Below are 17,529 nucleotides of genomic sequence, written 5' to 3'. Positions count from 1 at the left end.
CCCTTTTCTCGTCTTACGTCTTAAAACCTGGAAAACAGGCAGCAGTTAATCAGGCATAGCCCCCTCATGATTCCCTTTTTATCTCTGGCATAGATCACTTAAAAGCATAGGAGTCCTCCTCGCAGAACAGGAGTGTGTGTGGGGGGGGACTCAGCCTTGACTAGTTTTTTCGGGAGGCGGGCGGGTAATGGCATTATTATCCTACTGCAGTGCAACCAAAAGGACAGCCTGCTTTCTTTTGCGCTTCTAAAATTAACCCCTTATGCCCATCCTCTTCCACCCTGCTGCTTTGCCCCGCATGGAAGGTTCCATCTCCTGCCATCGGGAACCGGAAGAGAACGATTCATACCGTAGTTCCTATTGGTCCACTCTATAGAAGGAGACGGGGTAGAGAAGATTTTTTTTTGCCGGAAGTACCCAGGGCGGAAGTTGGTGCCGGTGTCATCAGAGGAAGAAGCTGGCTAAAGGAACAGGCGTGCTTGTGGTGAGCGGCGGCGGCGGGAGAGCGGCAGACTGGGACCCAGCATGGCGGCGCAGCTGCTGGGCGATCTCTGGGCCGAGGCCCCCATGGAGAGCCGGATTTTCTGCTCGGTGCTGCTCTTCTCCTGGGCTGTTTATTTGTGGGAGGCGCTGCTCTCCTGGCGGCAGGTCAGGACCTTCTTCTCTTGCTCCCCGCTCGCCAACTGCTCAGCCCGCCCTTCCGCTCCCCTTTTGATCTGCAGCAGATAGCAGCTGATCGTGTTGGGTGGGGAAGGACAAACAGACTCACTGACTAATTGATTCCAGCCTCCCAGGCTGCTGGTGAAGCAGAGATGCGGAGCGCCCGGCCCTCTAGATGTTTGGTGGACTTCATCTCCCTTTCTCTCAGGATATGGGCTTCAAGGCGTGTGAAGCCACCGCCTTGCTGAAGCTGAGCGGGTCTGGGGTTGGTCAGTGCCTGGTGGGAACCACATGTACGCTGCCTTGAGTTCTGGCAAGGGAGGTCAATGAGATATACGCAGGTGTAAGAAAATAAAGTCTGACCCTTGGTCATGCTGTCTAGGTTTGGTGGAAGTTGGAGTCCAACAGCATCTGAAGGGTCGTTGGTTTTCAGTCCCTGTATTTAAAGGCTCAAGTGCATTTCAGGAAATGCTCATGTGTTTCCCTTTCTTAACGGTTACCAACCTGGCAGGAAGTTGGCATTTGTTACTGCTCATCTAAGTTTCTAATACCATGCATACTTAAGCTGAGAAACGATTTTTTGAACTTTCCCATATTGTGTAGAATAGCTTTTGGTTCATCAACTCCTGGGTTTATGACGGTGAGGAAAACTTGTTGGTGGAATCCATCAGCCACAGCCAACATGGTCCATGACCAGGGATGATGGAGGTCGTAGTCCAGCAACTTCTGGAAGGCCTGAGGCCACAGCTGTGTTATACATTTAAAACAATATACCACTTTAAACAGTCATGGCTTCCCCCAAAGAACCCTGGGAACTTTAGTTTGCTAAGGGTGCTGGGAGTTGTTAGGGACCTCTATTTCCCTTGTAGGGCTACAGTTCTCAGAGTGGTTTAACAGTCCATTCCTCTTCCCAGGGAACCTGGAAATTGTACCTCTGTGAGGGGAATATGAGCCTCCTAGCAACACTGAGTGCCCTTAACAATCTGCAGTTCCCAGCATTCTTTGGGGGAAGCCACGACTCTGAAAATTGAATTATAGTGCTTTAAATATATAGTGAGGTCATAGTTTTCCATCCCCGTTCTATTGTCCTTTGTTTTTCTCTCCATATATTTGGGGCTGAAGAGTATGTATTTACTATTATCTCCCTTGTCTCTTGTTTCCTCACCATCGAGGTGGCCTACCTCCCATATAATAGGGTTCTTGGGCTGATTCAGCATCCCAGTAGTGTGCCATGGCACCAATCACATCAGAATCCTATCATTGTTAAAAGAAATTGCTAGAGCAGAGCCTATGGATTTGCATCTAGTAAAGTACCACTGGCAAGTGTTGGATAAGAGTGATCATGGCAATCTTAGACATTATTCATTCACACAGCCATTCTGAGCATACTTACAAGAAAATGAGATTCACTGGATATAGCTGGATTTATTTCTGTGCTAATATGCATAGGATTGTTGTGTGTGCAGTTTTTGTGCATATATGTAAATGTGCTTTGGACTTCACCTGTTGCTGGTGGTGGTATCAAAAGGTTAAGGATTTTTTTCAGTACATTACTGAAACTTGGTTCATACCCACTGGCTCTTTCAAACAATAAAAATCAGAAAATGGGATGCTTTTTTATCTTCCTCAAAATTTGGGGCATGAAGTTTACCCCATCACTGTGGGCAGCTTTTTATCAGAAAGCATCCCAGGGCACATAGGGGATGGAAGATTGAACTGTGTCCCACTGCAGTTTAAAACAATATTGGATTGATGGATAGGGATAGCTAGGGATTTGCAGAAACAAAAAGTAATCTATGGCAGAAATTAGGAGAAGTTGCTCATGTATGGGATATTCCCCATTGCATGCCTTTTTTTAGTTTAAATTTGATTGCGGTTTTAAATTTTTGACTATGGAGACAACCCTGAAAGCAAATTAATTCTTCACCTGCCCCTCTCATTTGCCCTGCCCTCTCCCACGTTCCACACCACCTTTCTATCTCTCTCTTCCCCCTTTGAATAAAAAACCAAGAAGGGAAAAATGTAATTTATTGTTATTGTTGAGGGCAATGTAGAAGGTATTAAGGAGGCATCAGGTGGTCAGTCTCAAAATAGATCTAGGAAGTCCTGCCAGATCCTTTGAAATGTCTCCATGTTATCCCTCTTGGGAAAAGCTACATTTTGCTGCCAGGCATAACATTTGCCTTCTTTTGTAGGTTTTTAAAAATTTACTTATATAAAAATGTCTACCCTGCTCTTGTAATGTACTGCACATGTCACTCAGGGCAGCTTGCAGCATCACAATATCTACATAAAATTACAATATCAAGCAAAATAAGCAGAGGCCAGCAGAACAGAAAAAAGTCCTTTTGCCCACCAGGTTAGCTTAGAAGCCAGGCCTGCTGATTTGGTGTTATTATTTTGTAGTCATGGGATGTATTCATTTTCCTGTTGATCACAGTTGCGCACTTTAACAATCCTTGGATTGAGAGAGGACAAATTTTCTGTGACATCTGAGAACATATCCTTCAAGTATATAAGCTGCATTTACCACTATGTTTAAAATATTTCAGAGGACTGTGTACAAGACAACCACCCATGTTCCACTGGAATTAGGGCCAATCATGGACTCGGAAACATTTGAAAAATCTCGCCTTTATCAATTGGATAAAAGTGCTTTCAGCTTTTGGTCGGGGTTGTACTCGGAGATAGAGGGCACAGTGAGTATCTGTTTTCTTCTTAAGTTTTGTGTGTTTTTCAGTTAGCCAGAATGTAAAATAATGTTTAATATTTTGGGAATGGAATTTTCACCTAAGCAGCAGAAAATATGGAACATTAGTTCTAATGATAGACTTTAAAACATCTAGTTATCCAGTTCAGTAGATAAGTCTACAGACTTGTTGGATTTGCTTTGTTTTTGTTTACCTAGAACCGTGTGACCAACTGGAGCCCCATGCAGAAGGCATACTGTTAGATTTAAAGAATTCTGAGCATAGGAATTAGTTGTACTCAAAACAGAATGGAGCTCATAGTCTTTCCCCACAAAAATTACCTCCCACCCAAAAAACCCCTACCTTACTTCATTTCAGCAGTATACTTTAGGGTGGATGGAGTCATTTGGCTGCTATTAAACAATTGCTAGTTAATCTTGCCAGTCTACTGCAAATCACCCAGAGATCTACCAGTAGATCCTGATCTATCTTCTGCTCTTCCCTTTACTAGAACACTGTCGGGCCAGTGGAGTAGAGTGAGGCAATTTGTGGGTGTGTGCTGTTTTGCTGGAGGTCCTCTTATCAAGGATGTCTTTGGAGGATGTTTGCTATCTGTAATGATTAAACTACAGTAGGGCCCCACTCATACGGCAGGTTAGGTTCCAGACCCCCGCCGAAAAGTGAAAACCGCCAGAAAAGCAAAAAACGCCAAAAATTGGATCAGCTGTAGTGTGGGGGTCTGGAACCTAACCCGCTGATTGGGCCGGAGGAGGAGAAGATCAGCTGTAGCATGCAATCAGCTGGAGTGCGGGAGGAGGAGAAGATCAGATGGAGTGTGGTGCCATATTAGCAGGGCGGCGAGAAGCCGGGCCCTACTGTATATTGGTTATTTAATGTTAGGGTTGGACTGAGACAGTCTTTGTGACACTTGGGTGGTTTAGATGTAACACTACATCATGGTTTGCTGCTACATGAACTGTGATTTAATGTTATATGAACTCATCCTACTCCTGCAGTTCCTGTTCGGTAGCAAACCATTGTTAGCTGTTTATATTAAAATTGGCAAACTGTGGTTTGTGTTTGCCCTTCGAATCACACTTGCGTACCACAATCAAATTGTTTGTAATTCTGGCTTAGAAGGCAAACAGAAACCACAGCTTGCAGATTTGCATATGACTGCAAATGATGGCTTGCCATGAAAGGGAGGCAATTGCCAAACTATGGTAAATACCTTTTTATTTACCAAGGCCTCTTAGGCTGCGATCCTTTGCCCACCTACCTGGGAGTGAGCTCCACTACATTCAATGGAACTTACTTCTCAGTAGCTATGTATAAGATTGCTTTTATTATCTTCTACTTTTAGTGTAAATTGCTGCTGTTGTCCCTGCTGTTTTCCATCTTGTATTGCAATTTTGACAGTTTTATTTTCTAATTGTCATCCATCCGGGGCGTACTAACTGTATTCAATCAATACAAATAAAATGGATGCTAGGCCACTAGGACTTCTTTTGCGGATTGAGGTGTTTTTATTCACTTGCTAAAATGTATTAGTTTTCATCTTTCTTTTTAAACAGGAGGCTTCATTGTGCTTCTCACAGGACTTGCAAGTTGGGTTTTCTGACTTTTCTGAAGTGAAATCCTGTTTTAAAAATGTTTTCAAAGATGCTTTGTGGTAGTGCAAAGATGAAGGATGAGGAAAATAGACGTCACTGTATTGTTCTTGAGATTTCTAAGCTTTGGTGCTAGCCTGTTCCATAAAGCTGTGAGTTGGCTTTTTACAGGTGATTCTTCTGTGTGGGGGAATTCCTTTCCTTTGGTCCGTATCTGGAAGCATTTCTACTCGTGCTGGTTTTGGGCAAGAATATGAGGTAGGTGCATGTGTTTCCTTCCACACCTGAATGCTAACCTACCACTTTTGATAACATTCCAGATCATCTTCCCTTTGCCTTTTAAAATTAACAATAAGAATATAGGAAGAGCCCATACTGGATCATACCAAAAGTCTACTGCAGGGCATGAAGGCAGCAGCCCTCTCTCACCATTGCTCACTTGTACCTGGCATTCAGAGGTATACTGCCTCTGAACGTGGAGGTTCTTTATAGCTATCATGATAAGAAGCCATTGATAGATGTATTTGTCATGAAATGTGGTGGTAGTTGGACCAAATGCATTATATTTTATTACTTTGGGCATCTGTAAAGATTTCAGTGAAAATGTTGAGTTAAGTGCCTAGGAATTAGAACCCTCCTCCCAGCTGCCTGTAAGACACTAGACTGGATTTAAAGATTGAGGAAGAGAAGAAAAAATCATTGCTAGCACTGTTCTGGAAGTGCTTGTGTGACTACCACTGTGCTCTGATGCAGTGGTGAGGAACCGGATCTGGATGGTGGGACAAATTCTTATCTCCGCCACCCCCTGCAAGCCAGATTTGACTGCTACCTGTCACTTACATGATTTCACAATCAGACCACTGCAGGCAAGGCACAACACTTTGCAGGTACTAACGAAGCAAAGTGCCCTACTGCCTCAGCTGCGCTAGGGAGTTCCCTATTGGTGCAACGAATCCTTTGGAGCCATGTCCTAACTTGCCGTGACATACGATGTCAGGCGTGAGACGTAGGTGGGTGCGGTTGGGGAAAAATGGCTTCTTGGGCCAAATTGGTACCTGTCTGACCATGCGAGAAGTTGCGACACCAGAAGCACATCTTTGGATTTTGTTCTGCTTTTCTAATCAGAGTTATGCACTCAGTGGAAGCTTTCAATAATATTTCCAGATTGGAAACAAATCTAATGATGAATTTTTGTGGAATAGAGGGAATTTAGCAGAATTTATTAACTGTGGGTGATGTTGAGCACTGGTCAGAAAAGATCCATTGAAGTCAACAGACTTAAATAACTTGAATAATGTATTTCATTAAAATGGGTAGACTCAATCTGCGTGTGACTAATGCTGGATATCACCCTATATGATTGGGAAACTGGTGTTCACCCCAGAGTGCAAAAGAATGATGGGATGGATCCAACATTAGTCATACCCAGTGAAAAGGTTAATGGACGTCTTCCTGTCCGCTGCTCTAGAAAACAAATTGAAAAGTCGTCCTTATAAAATCGGTGTTACAATGTACGAGTTCAGTCTTACTTGTTTTCTACTTTATTATTATACAGCCTTTCCCAACCTTGCGTCCCCAGATGCTGTTGGACTACAACTCCCATCAGCCCCAGCCAGCATGGCCAGTGGTCAGGAATGCTGGGAAATGTTGTCCAGCAACATCTGGGAAAGGCAGTTGTAATATTTTTTGTAAAATAAATACTAATTAAAAAGGAATGAGTGGACATGACTAACTTAAGTCCATTGATTTCAGTGGGTCTATGCTGATTATGACCAACACTGGATACAACCCAATGTGTCTTAAATTAGGAAAGTATCAACTTGTATTTGTTTTCCTCTCCCCCTTACACATAGATTGTTCAGTCCTTGGTGTTCTTGATGCTTGCTACACTCTTCAGTGCTGTCACAGGTCTGCCATGGAGCCTCTATAATACTTTTGTCATTGAGGAAAAACACGGCTTCAACCAGCAGGTATCATGTAGTATTTGTTGGCTGATAGTAGTTTTCCTTCCATGCTGCTGTAATTTATTCCTATAAATGCCTATCTGCCCCTTTAAAAATATCTGCTATTTATATGTTGCGGTCTGACAAGACCACTAATTCCAATGCCATATTTGTCTCAACTTACTATTCCCAGATACCGCAAGGCATTTACCCTCGCAAGAATGAACATCCTACCATCAGCGCTTTTAGATGGTAGATTTAATAAAATTCCATACTGTGATAGGAAATGTCCTTGCGGTGATGACGTGGTCGAAACAATTGCTCATGTGTTGTTACGTTGTCCCTACTACTGTGATCTTAGAAAACAGATAATTAAACCCATTCTTGATCACATACCGGGTAGAAGTGAGGAAAACTGCTTGGAGTACTTACTTGGAGATCAACAGCAACTAGTTACAGAGAAAGTCGCTAAATTCTGTGCAGCCGCTATTCCCTGTAGGAAAATAATGGTTAAGTGATTTTTGATAATGAGCTTCATACGGGCTAATCAGTTTAGTTTTAAATAATTTTAAGTAAATTTTAGAAAATATTAATTAACATTTTATTTCTATTTTTATTCTATGGTGATATTGTATTTTGTATTCTTGTACTATCTGGTCTATGACCGTAATAAATGATGATGTTGATGAACCTCCTATATTAATATTCCAAACCCTTCATCTGAATATCTCTTCTTCTGCAGACTCTGGGATTCTTTTTTAAAGATGCAATCAAGAAGTTTATTGTGACCCAGTGTATCCTGTTGCCAGTAACATCACTTCTACTTTACATCATTAAAATAGGTGGAGACTATTTCTTCATTTATGCATGGCTTTTCACTTTAGTAGTTTCGTTGGTAAGTATGTGATATGGTCTGCTGTGTCCAGAATTGCTCAGTGCATCACTCTTATTAAAATGGGGGAGATAATGGTCTCACTCACTAAAATGGTTTGTCTAACTTGGCTGACCAGCGCAGTTTTATGAAAGGATTTTTTAAAAAATTGTTTTGTCAGCTGTGGTGTTCCGTCAAAGCTGAGCACTTTTAAGTCTAGGGGTGCAACATTTAATTAACTGGTTATATGATTTTTTTTTTATGGATCAAATAAAAGGGTGCCCTGATTAATCAGGCAGCAGATTTTTAATTCTCATTTTTAAAAAACAGCAAGGACCATCTTAGAAGTCTCAGTTTCTGCTGCATGCCACAAGAGCAGAAAGATTTTCTGTGCCCTGTACACGGTATGTGAATTGGGTGTCCAACCCTGCTCACACGAGAAGCTGCTGGGAATAGTCATTAGTGAGTTTGGAGGTGGGTGTCATTGTATGCTGATGACACCTAGCTCTAATTCGTTGTAACATTTGAATCAGGTGTGCCCATGCAGGTCCTGAACCGGTGCCTGGATGCAGTCTACCTGTCATGGATGAGGGTTGCGCGCACACACACACACACATGAAGGAACAGGCTTGTAGCTTGGGGGTGCTCCTTAATCCACCTCTGTTACTGGAGGCTCAAGTGGCTTTGGTTGCCTGGAGTGCCTTTTACCAGCTTCTTCTGGTATATCAGCTACACCTTTTCCTGGATGGAGACAGCTTGGGCACAGTGACTCATGCATTTGTGACTAGTCTGGATTATTGCAAATCACTGTTAGGTTGGGCTGTCTTTAAGGCTTGTTTTAAATGTTTCTAGCAAGAATTGATAGGAAAGCACAAAAGCAGGACTAGAACGTCAAGACTAAAGTAATAACAGATTTATGTAACTTTACAGTTGACAATGAGGACATTGAACTTGTCAATGATTATCAATACCTTGGCACAGTTATTATCCAAAATGGAGAAAATAGTCAAGAAAAAGAAGAAGGCTAGGACTGGGGAGGGCGGCTGTGAGAGAACTAGAAAAGGTCCTCAAATGCAAAGATGTATCACTGAACACTAAAGTCAGGATCATTCAGACCATGGTATTCCTGATCTCTTTGTATGGATGTGAAAGTTGGACAGGGAAAAAAGTGGATAAGAGAAAAATCAACTCATTTGAATTGTGGTGTTGGAGGAGAGTTTTGCGCATACCATGGACTGTGAAAAAGACAAATAATTGGGCTTTAGAACAAATTAAACCAGAACTATCACTAGAAGCTAAAATGATGAAACTGAGGTTATCATACTTTGGACACATAATGAGAAGAGATGATTCACTAGAAAAGACACTAGTGCTGGGAAAAACAGAAGGGAGTAGAAAAAAAGGAAGGCCCAACAAGAGATGGATTGATTCCACAAAGGAAGCCACAGACCTGGACTTACAAGATCTGAACAGGGTGGTTCATGACAGATGCTGTGGGAGGTCACTGATTCATAGGGTCACCATAAATCAAACAATAACAATAAATAAATAAGTCATAATCGACTTGAAGGCACATAACAACAACAGATAGGATTGTTAAGGATGAATAAACCAGCTTAAGGTGTTTCTGTTGTAACAGCTGTGCTCCATCGTAGGTTCTTGTCACGATCTATGCAGACTACATTGCTCCATTGTTTGATAAATTCATTCCTCTCCCTGAAGGAGAGCTTAAGCAGCAGATTGAGGCGATGGCAAAGAATATAGACTTTCCTCTGACCAAGGTTTATGTTGTGGAAGGTAAGAGTCTATACCTCAGTGAGGCAGCCCTTTTCACAAGGCAGCTCAGAATTACAGCAAAGCAATAGACTAGTTACTGGTAAACATCTGGGGTGATGGCCAATGTTAGTTATCAAGGAGACCCATTGAAATGCCCAGACTTAAGTATGACCCTTAGACTAACAGGATAGACAACATGCCAGCTGTCCTGGGAGGGGACTTTGGGGTGCCATCGCAGAAAAGGGTCTTTCATGAGAACATAAGAAGAGTCCTGTTGGATCAGGCCAAAAGCCCATCTGGGCTGGCATTCTCTTCCTGCAGTGGCCAACCAGATGCCCATTGGGAAATCTGAAAGCAGAACTTGAGTGCAACAGCACTCTCTCCACCTCTGATTCCCAGCAGCTGATATTCAAAGGCATCCTGCCTCGGCAGCAGAGGTGGAACATAGCCATTTCCCTGATTGGTGCCCACCTAGTCTCCAAGGGTAAGGCCAGCTGATTATCTCAGCTGTAGGACAGGTTTGTCTGGACTATCTCCCCCTTAAAATCTGTCATTAAGGGACATTTTTGTTTTGCTTCTACAATGGGACTTCATTCTGTCTCTCCTCCCTGTTCCCTAGGCTCCAAACGCTCTTCCCATAGCAATGCTTATTTCTATGGCTTCTTCAAGAATAAGCGTATTGTGCTGTTTGACACTCTCCTGGAGGATTATTCTGCACTTAACAAGGAGCACTCCGAGGAACCAGGTTCAGAGACCCAGGCGGCTGGGGGAAATGAGGAAGAGGCAAAGGCTAAAGCCAAAGTAAGTGCACATTTTGGGGAAGATTTTATCATCAACATAGAGCCTTTCTGATCCAAGGTTGCCAAAAAAGAAGACACGGGGGAAGGGAGGAGTTAGGGGAGCGCACATCACGATGATAAATGCTAAAGTGGCGGTAGACCACTATCAGCTACCCAGGGTTGGGGAACCCAAGACCCAGAGGCCAGATCCAGGCCTTTCTGTTTTTTATTAAGTTTATATCCCATCCTTCCTTCCAATGGAAGCCCAGGGCAGCAAACAAATGATAAAACACTAAAAACATACTTAAAAACAAAACATCTTTTTAAAAAATCCAATACAGATGCAGACTGAGATAAGGTCTCTACATAAAAGGCCTGTTGAAACAGGAAGGTCTTTAGTAGGCGCCGAAAAAATAACAGAGATGGCTCCTGTATAATTAAGGGGAAGGAATTCCAAAGGGTAGGTGCCACATCACTAAAGATCTGCTTCCTAAGTTGTGCCGAATGGACTTCCTGATGAGATGGTATCTGCAGGAGGCCCTCACTTGCAGAGCACATTGATCAGTTAGGTCTGTAATGGGTGAGATTTCAGGCATCCGCTGCATCACTAACTGGCCCTTCTTTATGTTGTCCTTGAGTACTGGCTGGCTGGAATGGGTCCTTGAACTGTTAAAGCCTCTTGCTTCCGGGATGGAGTGATATATGTGTGTTTGAAACCTCTGACTTCTGCATGGTTGCAATGTAGCATACTGCACAAAGATAAGTTGCATCTGTTGCTCTGCCCACTTTTGCTCTGGCCATGGCCACCACTGGCATGCGGCCCCTGGAAGTTTGCCCGTGAGGGAATGCGGCCCTTGGGCTGAAAAAGGTTCCCCACTTCTGCAATAACCCAATAAACAGGATTTGGTTCATAATTCGTTGTAGCTATGAGCTTTAGTTCCATTCTGTTCTGCACATTTCTTTTTAGGACAAAGCTCTGAGCAGTCAGAGCTTTTCTGTAATAGCCCTGTTAGTTCATAGTTCTCATCCCAGGGAGATAAGTATGGCTCCCTGTCTGTTGGTTTTCAGGTGAACCCTAAATATATATATATTTAATCCCAGTCAATTTTTGTACAAGCTTCAATCTCTTTTATTCTACTGACACCACTTTTAGCTGCTGCTGTCATCTTCGGTTGTATCCAATCCAGTGCTAAATACAGACCCCTCAGTGTTAAGATCAGCGGAGGGGCCCTCTTGGTAGTTCCTCCACCCCCTGAAGCTTTGGGAGTGGGGGTGGTCCAGAAGAGGGCATTGTCTGTGGCATCATCTAAGTTGGGGAATTCCCTCCACACAGAAGTGCATTCGGATTCTTCATTATACAGCTTTTGTCATATGCTGAAGACTCACTTTTTAGTCCTGGCCTTTAATACTTGAGATAGATGTTTTTTTAGAACCCACTCTGTGATGTTAATTTGTTTTAAATTGTTTTTAATGTTATATTTTGCATTGTTGTGACCTGCCCTGGGACCTTGTGATGAAGGGAAGGTAATAAATAGTAGTAGTAGTAATGGTTCCATCTGCACAAGGATATTCACTTGCGCAACACAACTTCTCCCCCCCCCGTATGAGTGTCCCATGCCCTCCCCAGATTAAATTTAGGGGGGTGCAGGGGGAAGAGAGGCTGGGAAAGTTCTGTTGGGCAAGTGGATATCCCTGTGCTGACGGAATGTGTTAGGCAGATACTGCCTGATATGTTTAGATTGTTCTGTCTCGCACTATGATTTTATGCTTGTAATATTTTTGTTGTGTGAGCCATGTTGGAAGGAGTAACCCTGAAAGGTGGGCCTACAAATACATTATTCTTTATACTTAATAGCCCACTCTTCACCCAATGCTCCCAGGGCGGGTTACATAAACTATCACAATGTTAAAATGATATACAGTTCATTAAAACCATGAGTTGACACCACAGGACTGAACAAAATCACAAGAGCAGGAGAGCAAGAGTACAGCAAGACAGCTGGGGATGGGATGGGGGGAACAGCCACTTACTCAAAAGCTTTGACTTGATACTGAAAACTACAACAGTGGTGCAAGATGCACTTTGGAGCAGGAGGACATTCCACAGAATGAATGAATAAGAAAGATGCGTGTGCTGTGAGCGATGTGCCTCCAAAGGCAATGTATGGCCTTGTTCTTAATCCTTTTTCTATGGATGTTTGTGATCTCTCAGATTGTTTGCACTGGGGATCTTGATGTGTGCTGCACTATATCTCTTGTATGCTAAACTGGCAAGTGCGTGTCTGGTTTATTTTACGGTGTCTGAATTGGGAAGGGTTAGCCATCAGACAGAGAGCTCTGTTGACTGGTCCCTGCTCTGTGGTGGCACTGTATTTGTGTTTGTGTGTGTCCACTGTTGCTCTCATTGTGGAGATCTGGATTCCAATCAAGGCAAAGGCTTCATGCAACTGATGCTTTCTGCTTCCTGTCCTGTGCAGTCCTGAGCTTGGAAGAAGATTGCCCTGGCTCATGCTAGAATAACACAGCTTTGCTTTCTGTCACTCCAGAATAAGAAGCAAGGCTGCAAAAATGAAGAAGTGTTGGCTGTGCTGGGTCACGAGCTGGGGCACTGGAAACTTGGCCACACTATTAAAAACATTGTTATCAGCCAGGTGAGCATTGGGGAAATTAATGAGTGGTTTGTGGGTGCTTATTTTCTGAGAGGTAGTAGCAAATGATGGTTACAGTGCAACTCCCTTATATGCAACTTTGTTCCTTTAGTAAAGAAAGCACTAGAAAGTAATGAGGGCATACTAGAGCGTCGGGATGTGAATGGAGAGGTGACTTAGGGCTAGTCACGTGCATTATGATGAAATCTGATTGGCCTCCCACTTCCCCCCCCAGACTTAAAAGCAGCCCAGGGGAGGAGGGATTGGTGAAAATGGACTGTATCAATCCTTAGGTGCTGCCAGAGGTGGATGGGTGCGTAGAGAAACTTAGCTCTTTTCTACTCCTCCCACCCACCCCACATACATAGTTTCCCTTCTTGAAATCTTCCCTTGGAAGCTGCTGGAAGCCACAGACTGGGAAAAGACTGGTACCTGTATTTTCATCTCACCTGGGGCTGGGACTAATAGCACTTTATGTGGAGGGTTAATCAGGGAGGGATCCTCCCTCAGCACTGTGGCCTCAGACTAATTGTCCTTTCCCCTTAATAATGATTAGGTAAGTCATTCTAATGTTTTCCTTTGTACTTTTTGTATTTCCTTTTCTTTGTCGCTTACAATAAAATAATAAGAATAAAAACCGGAACCCACATTTTCATCAGTGGCTTTGGAGAAGCATCCATGTTATATAAAACAATGTATTTTGCTCCAGTCGAAAGCTCCACGTGTGCTGCTGGTGAGGCCACGGAGCTTCTACTAGTCCAGGCTTCTTTGTTTACAGCTGTGCACGTTCATATCTTTATATATCCACAAAGCTGCTAAGTAAAAACAGAAGCACAGGGAAAGTTCTAAGAGCAACTTCAAGGCTTCCTATTTTCAGGGAGCAACTGGATTGGGGCATTTTTGCATTTGAGAGCACTATTTTATGTATATCCCATCATTCTGCCATAGCGTTCAAGGCAGTCCATGCATTGGTATCCTCAAGACCTAGATTACTGTAGCGGACCCTGTGTGAAGCTGCCCATGGGCCTTGTCCAGAAGCTCCAGCTAGTACAGAATACAGTGGCTTAGACTGCCGATGGGGGCAGATGGCTGGCACCATGTAATACCTCTCTTGAAACAGCTACACTGGCTGCCCATATCCTACTGGTTCAGGTTCAAAGCTTTTGTGTTGGTATACAGAGTTCTGAACCACTTAGGTCCAGGATATCTTAAGGATCACTAGAGCCCTTATATCCCAGCGCAATTACTGATGTCACCTGGAAGAGTGCTGTTAGTTGTCCCCCATGTTACAGAGGCCCAATTGGGTTCAACCAGAAGGTGGGCATTTAGTGTCACCAGTCCCACGCTGTGGAACATTCCTCCAGCAGAGATTTGGCAGGCATCCTCACTTTTAACTTTCAGGTGTCTCTTGAAGATTTTTTTTTTATGCTGACAGGCCTATGGAATTGTTTACAATTTTCTTGAGTAGCTACAGTCATTTTAACTGTTTTGTAGTGCTTTAAATTGTTTTTTATATTTTTTACATTGCTGTACACTGCCCAGATATTTTATCTCCTGGGCTCCTGCTTGGAGGAAGGGTGAGATATAAATCAAATAATAATATTTTATGAGAGGATGGTATATAAATACTTTTATAATTAAGTAAGGTGGATAGCAAATAATTAAGATAACATGTGCTCCTCTTTTTTCTTTTTCTTTCCTAGATGAACTCCTTCTTGTGTTTCTTCTTATTTGCTGTGTTGATTGGTCGAAAGGAGCTATTTGCTGCTTTTGGATTTTATGATACTCAACCTACCCTGATAGGCCTCTTGATCATCTTTCAGTTTATTTTCTCGCCTTATAATGAGGTAAACCACTGCTTGGAATTGCACACTTAAACCATAATTGCTGAAATGCCAGGGGATTCTTCACTGATTTAAACACTCATATTCCATAACAATGATATTGGTGTTCTGATTTGTAAAAATTAAACGTTCCTATGCTGGTATGAAATTGGCAACATTTCTATATATGATTTTTATTTATTTTAAAATTTATAAGCTGCTTTAAAGCCAGAAGCTTTTGAAGTGTTGTATAATTTAAAGAATTAAGGTTTGTGTCCAGTGTTAGTCATATTCAGAGTAGAGCCACTGAAATTAATGGACATGACTAACATTGGATGCAGTTCTTAATCTTTCATTTGGGGTACGTTCTCATCCTCTGTATAACATTTGGAAGGCCAGTGGATGCCAGGGCAATGGTGAAACTGGGAAAACAGTTTGGAAGATTCTGAAACACATTCTGAGATTTTCATGTAACTTCCCTGAATTGTCTCTCTTAACAGGTTCTCTCCTTCTGCTTAACTGTGTTAAGTAGGCGATTTGAATTTCAAGCTGATGCATTTGCCAAGGATCTTGGAAAGGCTAAAGATTTGTATTCTGCTTTGATCAAGTTAAACAAGGATAATCTGGGATTTCCTGTTTCAGACTGGTTGTTTTCAATGTGGCATTATTCTCATCCTCCACTGTTAGAAAGACTTCAAGCACTGAAGGAATCTAAGCAAGACTGAATGAAATAACTACTGGCTCAGAAGAGAATGTTTGCAGTTTTTAAAGATCCGCTTAACTATATTCATTACATTCCTGAGCACACCATTCTGCGTAGCAACATGCGCTGATCATTTGGTTTGAAAGTATTGCCCCAAAAATCCTGTATTCTATTTATGAAATCGAATTTTAAAAAGAGCTGCCTTGCGGTAGTTTGGGAAGGAATGTAATGTATAACATTTTATCTTAGAACTTGCGGGGAAAGTTTAACTTGTCAGAACCTGAAGTGTCTATGCTTGAATTTGTGAAAGCTTTGGATGTGACTTTTGTACCTTTTAAGCACTTCATCTGGATGTTCTTCTAGTTCGGTAAATTTCTAGCTTTCCTACCTCATCCATGCAAGGGGTATGATCCTGGATAACTAAACTTCTCCTTCCCCCCTTCCTTTTTGACCATTGGGATTCAAGCATTTAAACCAAACACTCTCTGGACTGAAAGCTTGAACTTTTTCCTTTTGCTTCAATTTCATACCTGCAATCAATATGAAAGGCTACTTTTTACAAAGATGATAAAGTCACCTCTTTTCCTGAATGGGGAATAGAGAATAAATTGCAGCTGATAAACATCCTAGTTACGTGTATCACATATATTGTGTATATAATGATGATGGTTTGGAACCTTAATTTTATCCTCTCCCCCGCCCCTCAGTTTTATGGTTTTGGAAGTAGTAACTATGTAACATAGGCTATCCTCTTTGTCAAGAAAGAAAGCTCACCAAAAATAGAGTTAGAATCATAGAATAGTAGAGTTGGAAGGGGCCTATAAGGCTATCAAGTCCAACCCCCTGCTCAACGCAAGAATCCATATCAAAGCATTTTATGTTGATTTACATCATAGAATAATTGTCATATGTTCAATCCTTGAAGTTGGGATTGGGTAGCCATTTACCATATGTGGCTACTTGCCAATATCTCTTCTCTGTTGTGCGTTTCTTCTTATAGGCAGGAATTCAATATGCTGCTTTCCCTATCATGGCTGTATAGAAAGGGAGGGGGGAACCTTGCCTGTTCAGTGTTAGCTGTTCAAGGCGTGCAAGTACTACCCAAAAAAGGAAATAACTAATGACGTCTACAATTGTAAATGAAGATGCAGCGTTTGAAAAAGCCCAGCTATGTAGCCTGCTCTAAGAAGGCCACAAGATTTCATGTTATGTAGGTCAGGAACTTAAAGAGTCATTCCATGATTACGACGTTAAATGTTAGATTTTTAACATGGTTTTTCTACTTTCCTCACTCCCCCTGCTAAAAACATCCTACGCTCAGTATAGTTACTAAGGCGTAAATCACATTGTTTGTCAATGGACTCCCCTATCCCACCCATAAGCTACTGGATCCTTTTGCAAATTTATGGGATTACTTTGTAAGCAAACAGATGGTTCCTGTGCCTAACTTTGTACAGGAACAGGCTAGGTTTGCTTGACTCTTGCAGCCATGGTCTAGCCAAAAGTATGCACATTTTAGGAAGCCTGACAGGTGTTCAGATCCTTTCCTTGAAAAACTTCAGCCTGCCTTTAAAAAAAAAAAGTCTCTAGCATTCTGGTATTTTGGCTCTTGACAGCAAAGATGCAGTGATAATTGACATATACCAAATATATACACTAGGGGCTGGGCCCTTGCTTGCTTCACTCACTAACCCTATCCACGAATACCCCTCCCCTTGCCAAAGCTACCCACGCCTCTCTTTATCTGTGCCTTTGTCTCCATCTCCCTCTTTTGCTGACCCAGCAGTTCTCCATAGTCTGTCACACAGTAGTTTGCAGTGTGGCTTTTGATGGCCAAGCCAACTGCTGTGTGATGACATTCTTATGAAAATATAGCAGATACAGGTTTTATTCATATGCTTAATTTCATTGCATTAACTATTAGGCCTGTATTTAAGTCATTTCTGTTCTGCAATGTTCTGCTGCCTGTGTCATTTGCCTATGGAGCAAGTCTGTAGCTTTCAGTAGAGCACATAGTTTGCAAGTA

The 17,529-nt window shown here is 42.3% G+C and overlaps 1 protein-coding gene across 2 annotated transcripts; it reads left to right on the top strand.

Annotated features, from left to right (window-relative positions):
* Nucleotides 1–352: 352 nt before the first annotated feature.
* ZMPSTE24 (zinc metallopeptidase STE24) lies at nt 353–16,132 on the top strand. 2 transcript variants are annotated; one of them, XM_061597501.1, is made up of 10 exons: nt 353–484; nt 3,213–3,359; nt 5,132–5,218; nt 6,814–6,930; nt 7,646–7,798; nt 9,430–9,571; nt 10,170–10,351; nt 12,876–12,980; nt 14,681–14,824; nt 15,301–16,132. In XM_061597501.1, exons 2-10 carry the CDS (start codon nt 3,264–3,266, stop codon nt 15,523–15,525), a joined length of 1,251 nt encoding a protein of 416 aa, XP_061453485.1. In that variant the 5' UTR covers nt 353–484; nt 3,213–3,263; the 3' UTR covers nt 15,526–16,132. The 2 variants fall into 2 exon arrangements, with proteins under 2 accessions (XP_061453485.1, XP_061453484.1); XM_061597500.1 differs by having other exon boundaries at nt 354–648.
* Nucleotides 16,133–17,529: the final 1,397 nt, after the last annotated feature.

This window comes from Rhineura floridana, chromosome 15, assembly GCF_030035675.1.
Source record: "Rhineura floridana isolate rRhiFlo1 chromosome 15, rRhiFlo1.hap2, whole genome shotgun sequence".
In the NCBI taxonomy this organism is placed as follows: domain Eukaryota; kingdom Metazoa; phylum Chordata; class Lepidosauria; order Squamata; family Rhineuridae; genus Rhineura; species Rhineura floridana.
Note: the sequence above shows the minus strand (reverse complement) of the source record. Positions and strands in the feature narration are given on the sequence as shown.